At 44.7% G+C, this 14,169-nt stretch overlaps 1 protein-coding gene across 2 annotated transcripts in view; it reads right to left on the minus strand.

The window, feature by feature from the left end:
- VAV3 (vav guanine nucleotide exchange factor 3) overlaps window positions 1-13,903 on the minus strand; it is a gene marked incomplete at both ends in the record, with an annotated part of 378,650 nt that extends 364,747 nt beyond the window's left edge. For both annotated transcript variants that reach the window (XM_080690386.1, XM_080690385.1), the window contains one exon: window positions 13,700-13,903. In XM_080690386.1, the coding sequence (XP_080546512.1) occupies window positions 13,700-13,903 (204 nt within the window). The remainder of the gene's footprint in view (window positions 1-13,699) is intronic.
- Window positions 13,904-14,169: the final 266 nt, after the last annotated feature.

Below are 14,169 nucleotides of genomic sequence, written 5' to 3' on the forward strand. Positions count from 1 at the left end.
GAAAAGACGGTGGAGAGGGTGCTCCGGGGCTGGGGTGACCAGCCCATTTGATGTCACAGAAGGTGGGTTGGAGGTAAAAGTAAAAAAGGCTGCTCATGAATAGACTCAGGAGTATAGAGCCAAGACCAAGAGGACCAGGGATGGAGGAGGTACCAACAACTACAGAGCATGGGGAGACTGATGAACAGTGTGCGGGAGGGAGATGAGGCAAGTGTGGAGTTTGAAGGGAAAAGGAGGGAGCGGGCCACTCTCCTCCCAGGACTTTCCCTTTAGACATCCACTCAGCGGGTCTTTACTCCCTCCAACTTGCAAGATATTCAGAAGAATAAGCCATCCCTGATGCCCAAGTGCATACACCAAAGACCTGTGCTTTACACTGCCAAATGCAAATGGTATAGCCTAGTCCCAATTCTATTGTCATTAAGGATATTTCATCATTGCTCAGAATAACTGTCTCATTGGAGACAACACTGGGGTCTGGATGTCTTTGCACATTCTTCTCCCCACTCTTTCCCCATCCAATTTTCTTTCTCCAACCTTCTTCCTCTCTAGCAAACCACTCCTGTCTCTTCTTATCCTGGTTCGCTCCCTCTCCCCTCTCCTCTCCCCTCCCCTTTTCTTCTCTCTTCCCCGCCTCGCTGCAGCTGCACACACTTTTGTACCAGTCTGGTACCATCCAGTGACTTCCTTCCCTTTTGCATTCTTGTCAAAACCTAACTCTGAGGTCAAATCTACTTTCTCCCAACCTCCTCAAAGCAAAAACTTCCTGTGGTTGATCTTTATGATTTCAGTGTTCCACACAGAGGAGGTGCTAAACAAATTTGGATGGAAAGAAGAGAAATTACTTGAGCCATGCGTAGACATTGAATAATCCATCTTTAGTACTGGCAACATATCTTGAACATCGGCAAAACCCAGAAAAGCATTACCCATCTACCAAACATTTACCATTCACTCTAACATCCAAATTGTTCCCTTTCCAGCCTGGGAACCCTTCAGTAAAATTTATTCTGCATAGAATGCGAGTCACAAAGGGTCAGGGACTGAGTTTTATTTTCCTTTGAGTCGTCAACATCTGCTACGAAGTCAAATACTTTGCAGACCACTGGATGCTGTAATTAATCAGTACACATGCATGAAAACAGAGCCAAATAGAACACAGATAATCCATAAACTAATTAGACTATAAAACAACTGAAAACAGGTAGTATTATTTTAGATGTTTCAATTTTAGATGTACTGAGGGTCCGTGAAAAATAATACGATGTCACTTGACGTTTACAGAGCACGCCTTGCTCTTTGCAAGCACTTCCCCAGTCATTTCCTTGTGCAATTCACCAAACAACCACTGAGTTTGGCAGCAGGAACAGGAAATTTTGCTGAATTTGGAATTAGGACAGTTGGACTGGAGTCCTGTCTTCACCACTTCCTGTCTGTGTGACCTTGAGAAAAGCCCTTTAGCCAGCACGCCTCTCAACTTCCTCCTCTGTAGGGTGGTGATAAGATCATCTTCTTCCTGCCTCGTAGACTATGAGGATGGGGAAAGAATGGCAGAGGTGGAAGGAACTCATCTCACTGAGTGTCTACTGTGTGCCAGGCATCCCAATGCATTATTTAATTCCCAACACAATCCTGCAAATTTAGGCTTTACTATTTCTTGTCCATCACATGAGGAAACCAAGACTCAACAAATAAAGTCACCTTCCCAAAGTCACCGCGTTGTCAAGTGTCAAAACCAGGATTTGACCATTTCTGCCTGATCCCTGGTAGTCATGAAGCCCTAATGCCTCCTAAATGAAATTGTGCATGTATCTGCTGCTACTGCTGTTATGTCTGGAAGGATGAGGCACAGAGCCTGTAAGAGGCAGAGCTGGGACTAGAACTCAGAACTTCAGATCCCTGACCTGAAGCCTTTTCATTAACCCATGTTGCCCCCGTGACCCCTGGAAAAGACAGAGATATGATGCTTCTTTATTCAGACCAGCTGTTAGGAGTCTATTTTAAGACAAGCACTTTGGACATCATGGAAGGTGAGTATCGAGTGTGTCATTAAATATTCCATATTAATTGGCCCTTCTCAGAACTCCCCTTGTGAGTAGCACATGCTATGGGCTTCCTGTTACATAAGCAGCTTGCAGGCCGATTGCACTTCTTGCAACACAGATTTTGAAAGCGCATTCAGATGGCAGCACAAAATATAATTCTAAAGTGATTTTCCATGGAGATCAAAAGTAATTTCCACTGCTGCCCAAGGTTTTGTACACTAAATGCCCAACACTGGGGAAAGGTAGAATATAAACTTGTGGTTGGCCTTAACTCTATGCAGGGTCTCTGCTACTGGGGTAGTGGGTGATAATATTTCAAATAATAGCTAATAATGGATACCTATAAAATTACAAGAATAGTTATAATACAGAGAGAGAGGAGAGAGAGATAAAGAAAGAAAGAATGAAAGAAAGAAGGAAGAAAGAGAGAGAAAGAAAGAAGGAAAAAAAGAAAAAGAAACAAAGAAAGAAAGGGAAAAATGTTAAAGAATGCCATGTAAAATGATAGGTTCCTGTTTCCCAGGGAAGTGTAGAAACCCCCAACTCCAGAAGAGTTTAAACCACATTCTCAAGGCCAGTGGTCCAAGGCATGGCATGAATCAGCCAAAAGGGACCAGCAACCCTCTTCTCTTTTCCTCTCATTAACTCTCCTTAGTTCTTCTATGTGATGATATGTGTGTCCTTTTCCCATCATGTACCTGCCAAAGGTCTAACCCTCATTTCACTCTGAATGAGTAAAAATGTGTACCCAGGTAATGCATTCACTATCCTGAACCATTATCACTCAATGTCTGAGGAGTATGGAGCATCATTACAACAGCCACGTGGCCAATCAGAGACCATTCCTCCAAGGGAGCACTGCAAGAGAACAGGACAGTGGGATGAGACAAAAAATCACTGCAGCTCATGTTCGGATGGGCCAATAGCCTTGCTGAGGGGAATTCAGTTCACTCCAAACATTCTAACTCTAATCATGGGTCCAACATGAGCCATTTGTTAGTGCAAGTTACTAAACCCCTCTCGGCCTCAGAGTGCCTGTAACTTGGGGATAAATAACAGTGCTGGGCTCCCCATGTTGTAACAATTAGATGCCATGGGGTGTTAGTGACGCTTTGTGTATGTTTTTGCAGAAGCCAAAATAATGACTATAGTTAAAACAGTTAGCACCTATAGTTAAAACAGCTAGCTCTGCCAGCCACAGAGCTGACCCATTCAGGCCTCATACAATCACAGGAGGAAGGTTCTTTGACTGGGTCTATTTTACAGATGAGAAGCTGAAGAACAGACAGGATGAGGCTCTATCTGAAGGTCACCCAGTTGGTAAGTGGCAGAGAAATGTTATCTGCTATTATTAGTAATGGCACTTAATGGACAGGTATTTTGGGATGCTAATGGCATAGACAGCAACAGGTACATCTTAATTTTTTAAGTTTATGCCAATATCATTGAAAAGTGGAAAACAAGGAGACATCACTTTCAACTCACTAGCGAATGTATGCCTATGTTCGTAGCCTGTTGTATATGACTGTGTGAACTTCTAGAGATGCCTATCAATGAATCAGCCCATGGCAACCTCAAGCAGGTCAATCCTAGAATGAGGAAAAGAGTTGTGAAAGAGAGCAAGGGAGGCTGTACTCCACCTGTGTACACCACAGCTGCATGTCACCCGCCACACCCGAGAGGGCTGCCTGGGAAGACCTGCTGCTACAGAGGTGACTCAGGAACTGACTCTTTAGTCAGACAAATGAGGGGTGACTCTTAAAGAAGTGGGAGCCAGGCAGAAAAAGGAGGATTACAGGCTCAAAGCCAGCCTCAACAACTTGATGAGGCCTTCAGCAACTTGGCAAGGCCGTTTCAAAATAAAAAAATAAAATAAGGCTAGGGACAGAGCTCAGAGATAGAATGCCACTGAGCTCAATCCCCAGTACAATACCAAAATTAAAAAAAGAGGAGAAAAAGATGTGTACAGTAGCACAGAGGCATTTAACATCATAAATCATTCAAGAAAACCATAAGAAGATCAGGAGTATGGAAGGAGACAGCTTTGAGAGATGAAGCAGGACCAGACCACGGGCCTTTCCATGCTTTCTAAGGACTGTGGATTTTATCTGTGGTCCATCAGGAACCACCAAACAGTTTTAAGGAAGTCAACTGACCACTGGCTCCCAGGGGCTCAGGTCAAACTTTAAGCCACTCTCCATTTCACCCAACAGTCACTGGCAAGTCTTTGTAGTCCTTCCTAGAAAACACACCCAAGAGCAACGAGGGAAATAACAGCAGATGTGCATGAAAATGGGAAAGACCCGAAAGAGAACTGCTGATGCAAGAGAGCATGTGGGAAAGTGGGAAGGAGACATGAGCCTCTGCCAGAGGCACCCGCTGTTAATTCACTCATAACACAGGAGAGATGTGTCATCAGTGGGCACAGAGGCGGCAGGGTGTTAGCTGGAGGAAGCTCTCCTCTGATTTTGTCCATTTTCTCTGTGGAATAGAAAGCAAGGTCATGAGTTGAGTGGATGGATGGAGAAAGAGGTAATGGAGGTTGGAGGAAAGAAGAAAAGGTACCAAATTCATCCTCTGGAAGTCAGAAAGTAAATGACTACAGCGGGTCTCAAACATTTTGGTGTTGGCACTCCTGTATGTTCTTAAAAAATGATGACTGAGAACACACAGCAGTTTCTGTTTAAGGGGACTTCAATGAGGTGTGTGTGTGTGTGTGTGTGTGTGTGTGTGTGTGTGTGTGTGTGTGTGAGAGAGAGAGAGAGAGAGAGAGAGAGAGAGAGAACAAACACACCCAAGGGTAGTCTACCTCCAAGCTACATCTCCATCCCTTTTTCTTTTTTTTTTCTTTTTTGCAGTACTGGGGATAGAACTCAGGGGCATTCTACCTCCAAGCTACACCCCAACCCTATTTTTTATTTTTTACTTTGAAACAGGATCTCACTGAGTTGCAAAGGGCCTCACTAAGTAACTGCAGCTGTCCACAAACTATTATTTTTCCTGCCTCAGCCTCCTGAATGCTGGGATTAGAAGCACGCGCCACCACACCCAGCTCCCCCAGTCCTTTTAAACTTTTATTTTGAAACAGGGTCTCCCTAAGTTGCTGGGGTTGGCCTCAAACCTATCTCAGCTTTCCCAAGTACTGGGATTACAGGCGTGTACCACCACACCCAGCTCTTAGAAATCTATAAAGTATACACAAGCACCTATTTTACTGCCAATCATAGCAATGACATCAGCAATATCACATGGCCTTTGGAAAAGTCTACTACGTACCCACAAGAAAATGAGAAATAAATAGGCAAATAATGCCTTAATATAAAAAAAAAAAACCTTTGGCTTTATTAAAAAAAAAAAAAAACACTAACAGCATCTCAGGAACTGCCAAGAGTCCCTGGACCATACTTGGAGAACATCTAGTCTAGAGACATATGATGAGGTGACTGGGTGGCTTACAGTGCCCCTGGAGGTCAGGGACCATGAATTTGAAGTGAGAGGAGTCTGCATGGGATCAGTTTTCCTACATCACCTTCTGCAGCTCAGCCGTAGGCAGGAAATAGAAATAAGCTGGATTTACCCAGGAATTTTTATTTACCCAAATGAGCAAAATAAATATGATAAGCCAAGGGCGTCATGATAATGGCTATGGTATTCAAGCTAAGTAGGAAGGGAATGAGGACAGGAAGGCAGTGAAGAGGTGGTAGCAGCCACAAGTTCAAATGATGGTTGGATTTTACGCCCTATGTAGAATAAACCAGAAGGAAGTGGGTAGTGAGAGTAGGATGCTCAACACCTGGAAGCAGAAGGGTAGAGTAGTAATGTGGAGCTCAGCATCCCAAGCTGAATGTGCTCCCTGGCCCTCTGAATCTGCCCCTCCATGACATCCCCCATCACCACTGCATGAAAGCTCAGCCCAGCCACGTTCTACCCACTCCACATTCTGTCCATTCCAAATCTTATCTATCGAATCTTCTGTGTTCCTCTCTATCCCTCTACTCTCCTCCTCTCTTGACCAGCAGTTGTCTTGCCCCCGCCAATTCTCCCCAACCAGTGCATCCCCAATTCTGCTCTGAGCGTGCTTTTTTATGTCAGACTCCAGCCATGAAGTGGAAGCAGAGGTGTGAGACAGACAGGCCCCGGCTGTCAGGGCGAATGTGGGGTCCTTGAGGTAGGTTAACACCATGAATTGCATGAGACAGAATAGGAAAGACCGCCTGAGAGAAAACTCTAAAATATCTAAGGAATGTTTAGATAGAAAGAAGGTGGTAGACGAAATTGAGCAAGAATGAAAGGTAGAAGAGAGCCCAAAGGATGTACTGTGGTGAAAGCAAAGAGGAGACAGCTTAAGGAGTAAGAGCGTGACCAGTAAAGACAAGTGCACAGCAAGCTTATCAAATGTCAGAGAAATCCATCACATTTGAAAATGAGGAAGTGAGAGGTGGGCTCAGCGGTGCACACCCGCAAAGCCAGTACTTAGGAGGCTGACACAGGAGAACTGCAGGTTGGATGGCAGCCTCAGCAACACAGATGTAGTTCAGATGTAGAATGCCTCTGGATTCAATCCCCGGTAACACAAAGAAAGAAAAGAAAAAGAAAAAGGAAGAGAGGAAGAAAGAGAGAGGAGAGAAGAAGAGGAGGAAGAGAGGAAAGAAGGAAGGAAATTAGAAATATGTAGTAATCTATGTTAAATAACCCACACTTGCATAACAAATATAATTTCCCCTCTTTTTTAGGGGAGAAGGGGGAGTTACTAGGGATTGAACCCAGGGACTTTCCACCTCTAAGCTACAATTCTAGCTTTATGTTCTTTTAATTTTAAGACAATGTCTCACCAAGTTGCTCAAATGGTTTCACTAAGTTACTGATGTTGACCTCAAACCTATAATCTTCCTAGCTCAGCCTCTCGAGTTTTGGGATTACAGGTGTATTCCACTGCACCCAGCTAATTCCCCCCCCCCATTAAAAAAAATATCTTCTCTGCCTCACTCTGGCAGCCATGGAACTGTACCTCACCAATAAAGTTTCAGTACTTCAGTTCCTAGAGAATACAGGCTACATCACTAACTATGTGAACAGAACAAGTGTAAGAAGTGTAAGGTGCCTCCCAGTGTCATAACTACCTCAAATGAAAAGGCCCTGATCAGTGTCGAGCTTAAAATTATACTGGCAGATGACGCAAAAGAATAACCGAACAAATGGCAAAGAGGTTACTGAGTTCTGGCAAGAAAAAGTAAATAAAAACATTATGATGCACTATCTAAAAATATAACTTGGATACAATTTTTTAACAATGACAGCTATTTATCCTTCCTTTCTACGTAACCCAATAATCTGCAAACAACATTGCCTTCTTTGGGGAGCAGGGAGTACATACAGGTAATGCATACAATGCAGAAACCAATACAATTATATATACTTAAAAATATACATTTATGAAAAAGACATATATGAATAGCAGAAATAAAGCTTTCTTTATTTGACACGTGTGTGTGTGTGTGTGTGTGTGTGTGTGTGTGTGTGTTTACTGGGCTATCTTGAAGGGATCTACCTTCAAGATAGCCCCCCACTAGGTTGCTGAGTCTAACTAAGTTGCTGAAATTGTGATCTTCCTATCTTAGCCTCTCAAATACTGATATTATAGGTGCATGCCCCTTTGTTTAACTTTCAAAAAAACAGTAACAAGCCTGGGTGGTGGTGCACGCTTGTAATCCCCGCACTTGGGAGGCAGAGACAGGAGGATCGCGCAGATTCAAAGCTGTCTTGCTGGCTTAAGAGACCCTGTTTCCAAATAAAAATATAAAAATAGGTCTGGGAGGGTAGCCTGGAGGTAGAAGGGCTTCCAGGAACCCCAGTACCACCAAAAAAAAAAAAAAAAAAAAAAACCAAGTAACAACACCAAAATTCAACTGTTGTTTCCAGGATGGAAGAAAATCCTAGGAACAATAGTGGCACATTTTTTTTAAAAAAAAAAAGCAGAAATATTCAGTTTACAGAAGACAATATTTTATGTAAAAACATGAAAATTAATAGCTTTCAGTTGAAATGGTATTCTTTAAGCCGGAAGTGGTTGTGCACGCTAATAATCCCTGCATTTGGGAGACTGAGACTGGAGGATCCTGGTTTGGGGACTGCCTCAGTACTTAGTGAGATGTTTCAAAATAAAGAATAAAAAATAGGGCTGGGGGTGTAGCTCAGAGGTAGAATGTCCCTGGGTTCCATCTCCAGTATCAACAACAACAATAAAAAAAAAAGCTTTAAGAACATACTAAGTTTATTTGATGTTTTCTTATATACCTATATTTTCATGCATATACACAATATATGTAAGAGTGACATATGATAAAAATGTGTCCAGATCTAAAAAAAAAAGCTCTTTTAATAGGTATAAACTAAAAATCAATATGTTAAAGAAAGAACATCTCTTGATCTTTTCCCCCTACTAGCCTTCTCATTTTTCTGCTCTATTTTCAGCAAAATGAGTCCCCAAAGAAACATCTACAATGCTGTCTTGATCCTCTCCTCCTGCTCTTTCTTCTCCATCAGGGCTTTGCCCACCTCATCACCAAATTCTTTTTTGTCAAGGTCACCAAGAAGTCTTTACTGCTTAAAGCAAACATCCCACCCTCAGTCCATATTACACTCGCTCTCTCCACAGCATTTGACACATCAGATAATTCCTTCTCCTCAAAAATCTGTATTCACTTGGCTTGCCAGAAACAGGCTTTGTGGGTCTCCCTCCTTCCTCATGGCCATTCCCTCTTAATTCCCCATTTCTCTAACCTCAGTGACAGGTGTGCCCCTCGGCTCACGTCAACATTTTCTCTTCTTTCTAGACTACTTCCCAGATGAGACTGTCCAGCCTCCTGATCTGAATATCATGTATACCTTGATGACTTCCAAACTTACATCTACAGCTCTGAATTCCCCACTGCTTGCTTAGCATCTCCATTTAGGCATCTACTGGGCATTCCACTCATAACCAGTGGCAGATCTTCCTCCTTTCCTCCCCTCAAACGAATCCTGCTTTGGTTTTCCAGTCTTCTCCATCTTAGGAAATGCCGACTCCATTGTTCTAGTATTCTAGGAGCTCAAGTCCTTTACTGTGCCTGCAGCTAATTGTCTTGGGAACTTTGTACTCAGTATTCCCTCTGCTGGCAATATTCTTTTAGGCCATCCACATTCTGTGCGCCCTTACTCCCTTCAGGGCCCTGCCTGCCCAGCCAAATCCTCCTCAGAGAGGGCTTTCTTGGCTACCTTCCATAAATTGCATGAGCTAAATTGTATGAGCTACTTTCTATAAAATCATATCACATTTCTCTCTATTCCCTTACCCACTTTAAATATCTTCAGTGCACATTATAGGGTCTTATTTTTGTAATGGCCCATCTCTTCTACTGACATGTAAATTCCTTGAAGGCAAGGACTTTGTTGGGCTTGTTTACTGCTCCACCCCAGTGTCTTAAACAATGCCTGGCACATAGCAGCAAAAAAATAAAAAATAAATATTTGTTGAAGGAACTCCTGGAGCCTGAATAATTCATTTTAAGACAACTCAAAGTTTATATGTGCTGTATACAGAGGTCAGTAAATTCATCGAGTGTAATGCTACTTTAAGATATAATATAAAGCAAAATTTAAAATTTCACAATACTGAGACTAAAATCACCCCATGGGGTGATTTTTTTTAGATGGCTATAGGCATTCATGGAGACATTCTTAACCACTAAAAAATGGCATAAAGCCAAGAAGCCGTGTCCTTCCTCAAGGGACCACTGGTACAAGCACCAGAGGAGGTTCTTCTCTCCCAGAATCATTTATGTGCTTCATTATCCTGGCTACAATATTGCTTGGGATGAAGAATAATAAATAACAATGAATCTGTCTAATACATACAGACACCAGATTTCTTGGATTGCGGATGATCATCTGGATTTTATTTAACTTTATTCTTTGTACTATAAGGAGCATGTTAAAGTATAATTAAATGCGATGTTTACCTCTTTAGCCCATTAAAAATAAAAACCAAATGTAACTCAGTATTAAAAACTGTATTTGTGTTTTGAACTGAAGATCATCATCCTACTAAAATGACAAGTTCAAAAAGAGGCTGATGCCTATCCAGGAAGAACAATGAGAGAAGTGGGATGCCTTTATGCTTCAAGACTCCTTTACCTTGTGAAGACTCTAAGATTCAACCCCATCATGGAGCAATCATTAGTTGCATAGTTATTTGTTTAATGTAAACACAGCAGAAAGCTGACAAAAAGGAAAATGAAAGGCCATCCCACTCACTGGAATAAAAACCCTTATTATTAAAAGAAGCTAGTCATTTTATGGCCTCTTTTGGGAAAGCTATAAATAGGCCAGGTGCAAAACATCATCAGCATCTGCTCATCACCGGTTCAGATCATCATCAAAACCCCAAAGTGAAGCTGGGCATGGTGGCACACACCTGTAATCCCAGTCCTTGGGAAGCTGGGATAGGAAGATTGTAGGTTTGGAGGCAATGCCCAGAAGCTTAGCAAGACCCTGTTTCAAAATAAATAAAATAGGGCTGGGGATGTAGGCTGAAGGTAGAAAGTGCCTGGGATCAATTCTCCAGTACAAAAAAAAAAAAAAAAACCTCTGAAGTGATAGTCTATCTAAAATTATTATTTTTTTTTTTTTTGGTGGTACTGGGGTTCCTGGAAGCCCTTCTACCTCTGGGCTACACTCCCAGACCTATTTTTACACTTTTTATTTGGAAACAGGGCTCCTAAATCAGCACGCGCGGCTGGCTTCGAACCTGCGCGATCCTCCTGTCTCTGCCTCCCAAGCGCAGGGATTACAAGCGTGTGCCACCACACCCGGCCTCTAAAATTATTTTATCTTCAACAGAAGACAAAGTAAGCAGATTCTAAGTCAGAATGACTCTTGAACATGGCAAAAAGACATAAGTACTAGTAATGACCACCGACTCTTGAACATGGCAAAAAGACATAAGTACTAGTAATGACCACCAACTTCAGGAGAATAAACTGCTGGGCTGCACATCAGGGTTACACTATAATGAATAAAGCTGTGGGGCAGGAACCTCAGGATCATGAGCAGCCAGAAACTTCCCCAAGAAAGATACATGAGGCAGAAATATCTGGAGATGTCAGCCCAAAGGAACTTGTAAAGCTTTGCAATTCTTTTCAAATTTTAATTGCAACCTATTACCCTTAATAAGACAATAACAGAAGAAACACTTGAAGTAATGTTGCTAATAGTGAGCACTTATTAAGTGCACAGTATATGCCGACAACTGCAGGTTGTTAAATATGTCAACTTGTTTCATGAAACCATTTAACAAGTCTCATTTAAGGACTTAATGATGGCCTGAATAATAGAAACTCAGCTGCCTAGCTCTCAGCTGCTCAGCAACCTTCCTCTGTGCGGTGTGGGAAAGAACCAGGAGGAAGCAAAAACAGACACCACCCTCACCAGGTACCAGCCTCCCAGATTCCCCTCTGAGTAAAGCCCTCACTTATAGTATATTACAAGGAAAACCGCACTGCATTTGGAACCTGAAAGCTCGGGGCTAGGGAAACTTAAGAATTCAAAGCACAACAGACTAGGGAAGATCATTTAGCTGCCCTACTTATCTCCGTACAACCTGGTGATGTATCTGCTAGCAGTGAATAATTCCTTCAGGGCATGTATCCTGGTATGTACATTGTGGTACCCTCAGGAGAGAAAAGGGCTCTTTAGAGAATTGCACATGCTCAACTCTTATTAAGGATGCCTATAATGACAATCCTTCATCTTCAAAAAGAATCAATTACATCTAATACATTCTAAGAGGAGAAGAAAGGGCAAAAGACATTTGAAAAGAAAATTCCATCCACTGTCACATTCAAATAGAATTTTGAGGGCTAAGAAAAGGGAAATTCTCAGTTGTCCAGAAAACTTGATTATTGAGGAGAACAACTTAGTGAACAACTGATGAAAGTTTCAGGAAGCTGGAGTTTCAGGCAATGTGCACAGGATCATATTCCCTGCTGGTGAGCCAGTGCAATCCTGACCCATGCTGCCTCCTGAGGATACCGGGGAGGCAGAAAATGGGGATCCATGGGACCAGATAACTAACTACTGCAGCTACTGCCATCACGGAAATGTGTGTTAAACTTCTCAACTCTGGGATATCTGGAGTTGGGACAACCCTAGGGGATCCCGCAGAGTTAGCAATCGCTGTGCAGGTTTGTGGGAAAGTGTAAAACATTTGCCTGACTTTTAATACGGATGGTTCCCACCACTTACATGCTTGTCTTTTCTTGGTGACTGCCCTCCAGGATGTCCAAGGCAGGCTGGCAAAGGATGCAGAATTTGAGATGCAAGGGACTCAGATAAAACAGAGGCACTGAGAACCAGAGATAAGCATGTGTACTCTATATTTATTTATTTACTTATTTATACTGAGGATTGAACTCATGGGCATTCTACCACCAAGCAACATCCCCAGCCCTTTTTGCTTTTATTTTGAGACAGGATCTTGCTGAGGCTGGACTAGAACCTACGATCTTTCCTGCCTCAGCCTCCCAAGTACTGAGATTACAGGTGTGTGCCACAGTGCTTTAACTTAATTATTAAATCATATAAATTCAGTTCTTAAAAGGCACTGATTCAATAAAGGATTGGTGCTAAAAATGTGCCGTGAAAGGGACTCTTTCCTCTCGTTTTGACGTTGGATGTGGGTTTTTACATTGTGAAAGAGAAAACAGAAGTTCTGAGTAGTGTTTGGCATCCTTCTCAACACAAACTTTCCTACAGGACCAAGAAACCGCTATCCCGCAGCACGATGGGTTTGGGGCAGACTGGACGGAGTCCCCAGCCTTCCAGAGCTGCACTTCTTTGTAGCCCTCGCGCAGGCAGTCCCGGGCGAGGCTCCAGCCACGAGAGCTAAACGCGCAGGGCACCACCTGGGCACAGGACGACCGAGCGAAAGACAGCGGAATCTCTAGTGAAACTTCTCATTTCCTGTCGCCGCCGAGGGAGGCCAATCGCTGGGTTCTCACATGGCTTCAGCGAGGCTGTAAACACTACCATCCAGCTGGCCAGCTGGCCACAGCGCTTGGAGGCCTTGGGGAACAGCCTCTGCACCCCGCTCCTTTCCTTCCTTTGACCAGTCGTCATTCCTGTACAGATAACGGGGCCGGACGCCCTCTACTTCCTCGAGCCCTCAAGTCCGGTTCCTCTTTCAAGAGGGCAGGGAGGGCAAATTGCAAAGCAAAAGATCAGACTAGCAGCAAAACTGCCCCGCCACGTTTCATCCCTTTCCCACGTTATTGTGGACAAGCTGGATCAAATTCCCCTTGCCGCCCTACACACACACACACACACACACACACACACACACACACACACACGGAATAGGTGAAGGGCGCCCTTAGACAACTTATTCCTTCCCGCCTCTCGGAGAGCCTTTACGAAATCCTTACACCACCTCCAGACGCCAGGCTCGAGCCCTGAGCTTTGGGAGCCCCGGCAGGGCGCACCCAGCGGTCCCCACCGCAGAAGGCCGGGCGGCAGGCCGGCGGACAGGGCGCACCTGGACATTTGCATCCACACAAAGAAATTAACCGGAAGATTAATGGGAGACGCCGGCAGGCGGCGGGGCGCGGCGGCCTCCTCACCTGGGACATCTGCGGCCTCAGGTTGATCTCCTTCAGGTTGATGGCGTGCGCGCGGAGGTTGTTGAGCAGCTGGCACAGCAGGACCCCATCGCGGAGGGTCTGCGCCAGGTCGAACACCTGCGCCGAGTCCCAGGTCACCCGGTGGTTGGCGGGCAGCACCTTGCAGTGGATGAGCCACTGCGCGCACTGCCTCCAGGGCTCCATGCCCGACGGCGGGGGCGCGGCCGGGGTCTCCTCGGGGCCCGCCGGCGCCCCCCTGCGCGGGCCGGGGTCCCGCGGGTCCGCCGCGAGCTCTCGGGGCGCCCGGGCCGGTCGGCGGCCGCGCTCCGGCTCCCGATGCGCGAGCCCGGCGCCGCCACTGAGCATGCCCGGCCGCCGGCAGCCCGGGGCGGCGGGGGGCGCGGCCGCGGGCGGGGGTCGGGGCCGAGGGCGGGGCGGGGCGGAGCCCGGAGCCCGCGCCCCCTCCCCGC

The sequence above is a fragment of the Muscardinus avellanarius genome (assembly GCF_963383645.1).
Source record: "Muscardinus avellanarius genome assembly, chromosome: 3".
Taxonomy (NCBI): Eukaryota; Metazoa; Chordata; class Mammalia; order Rodentia; family Gliridae; genus Muscardinus; species Muscardinus avellanarius.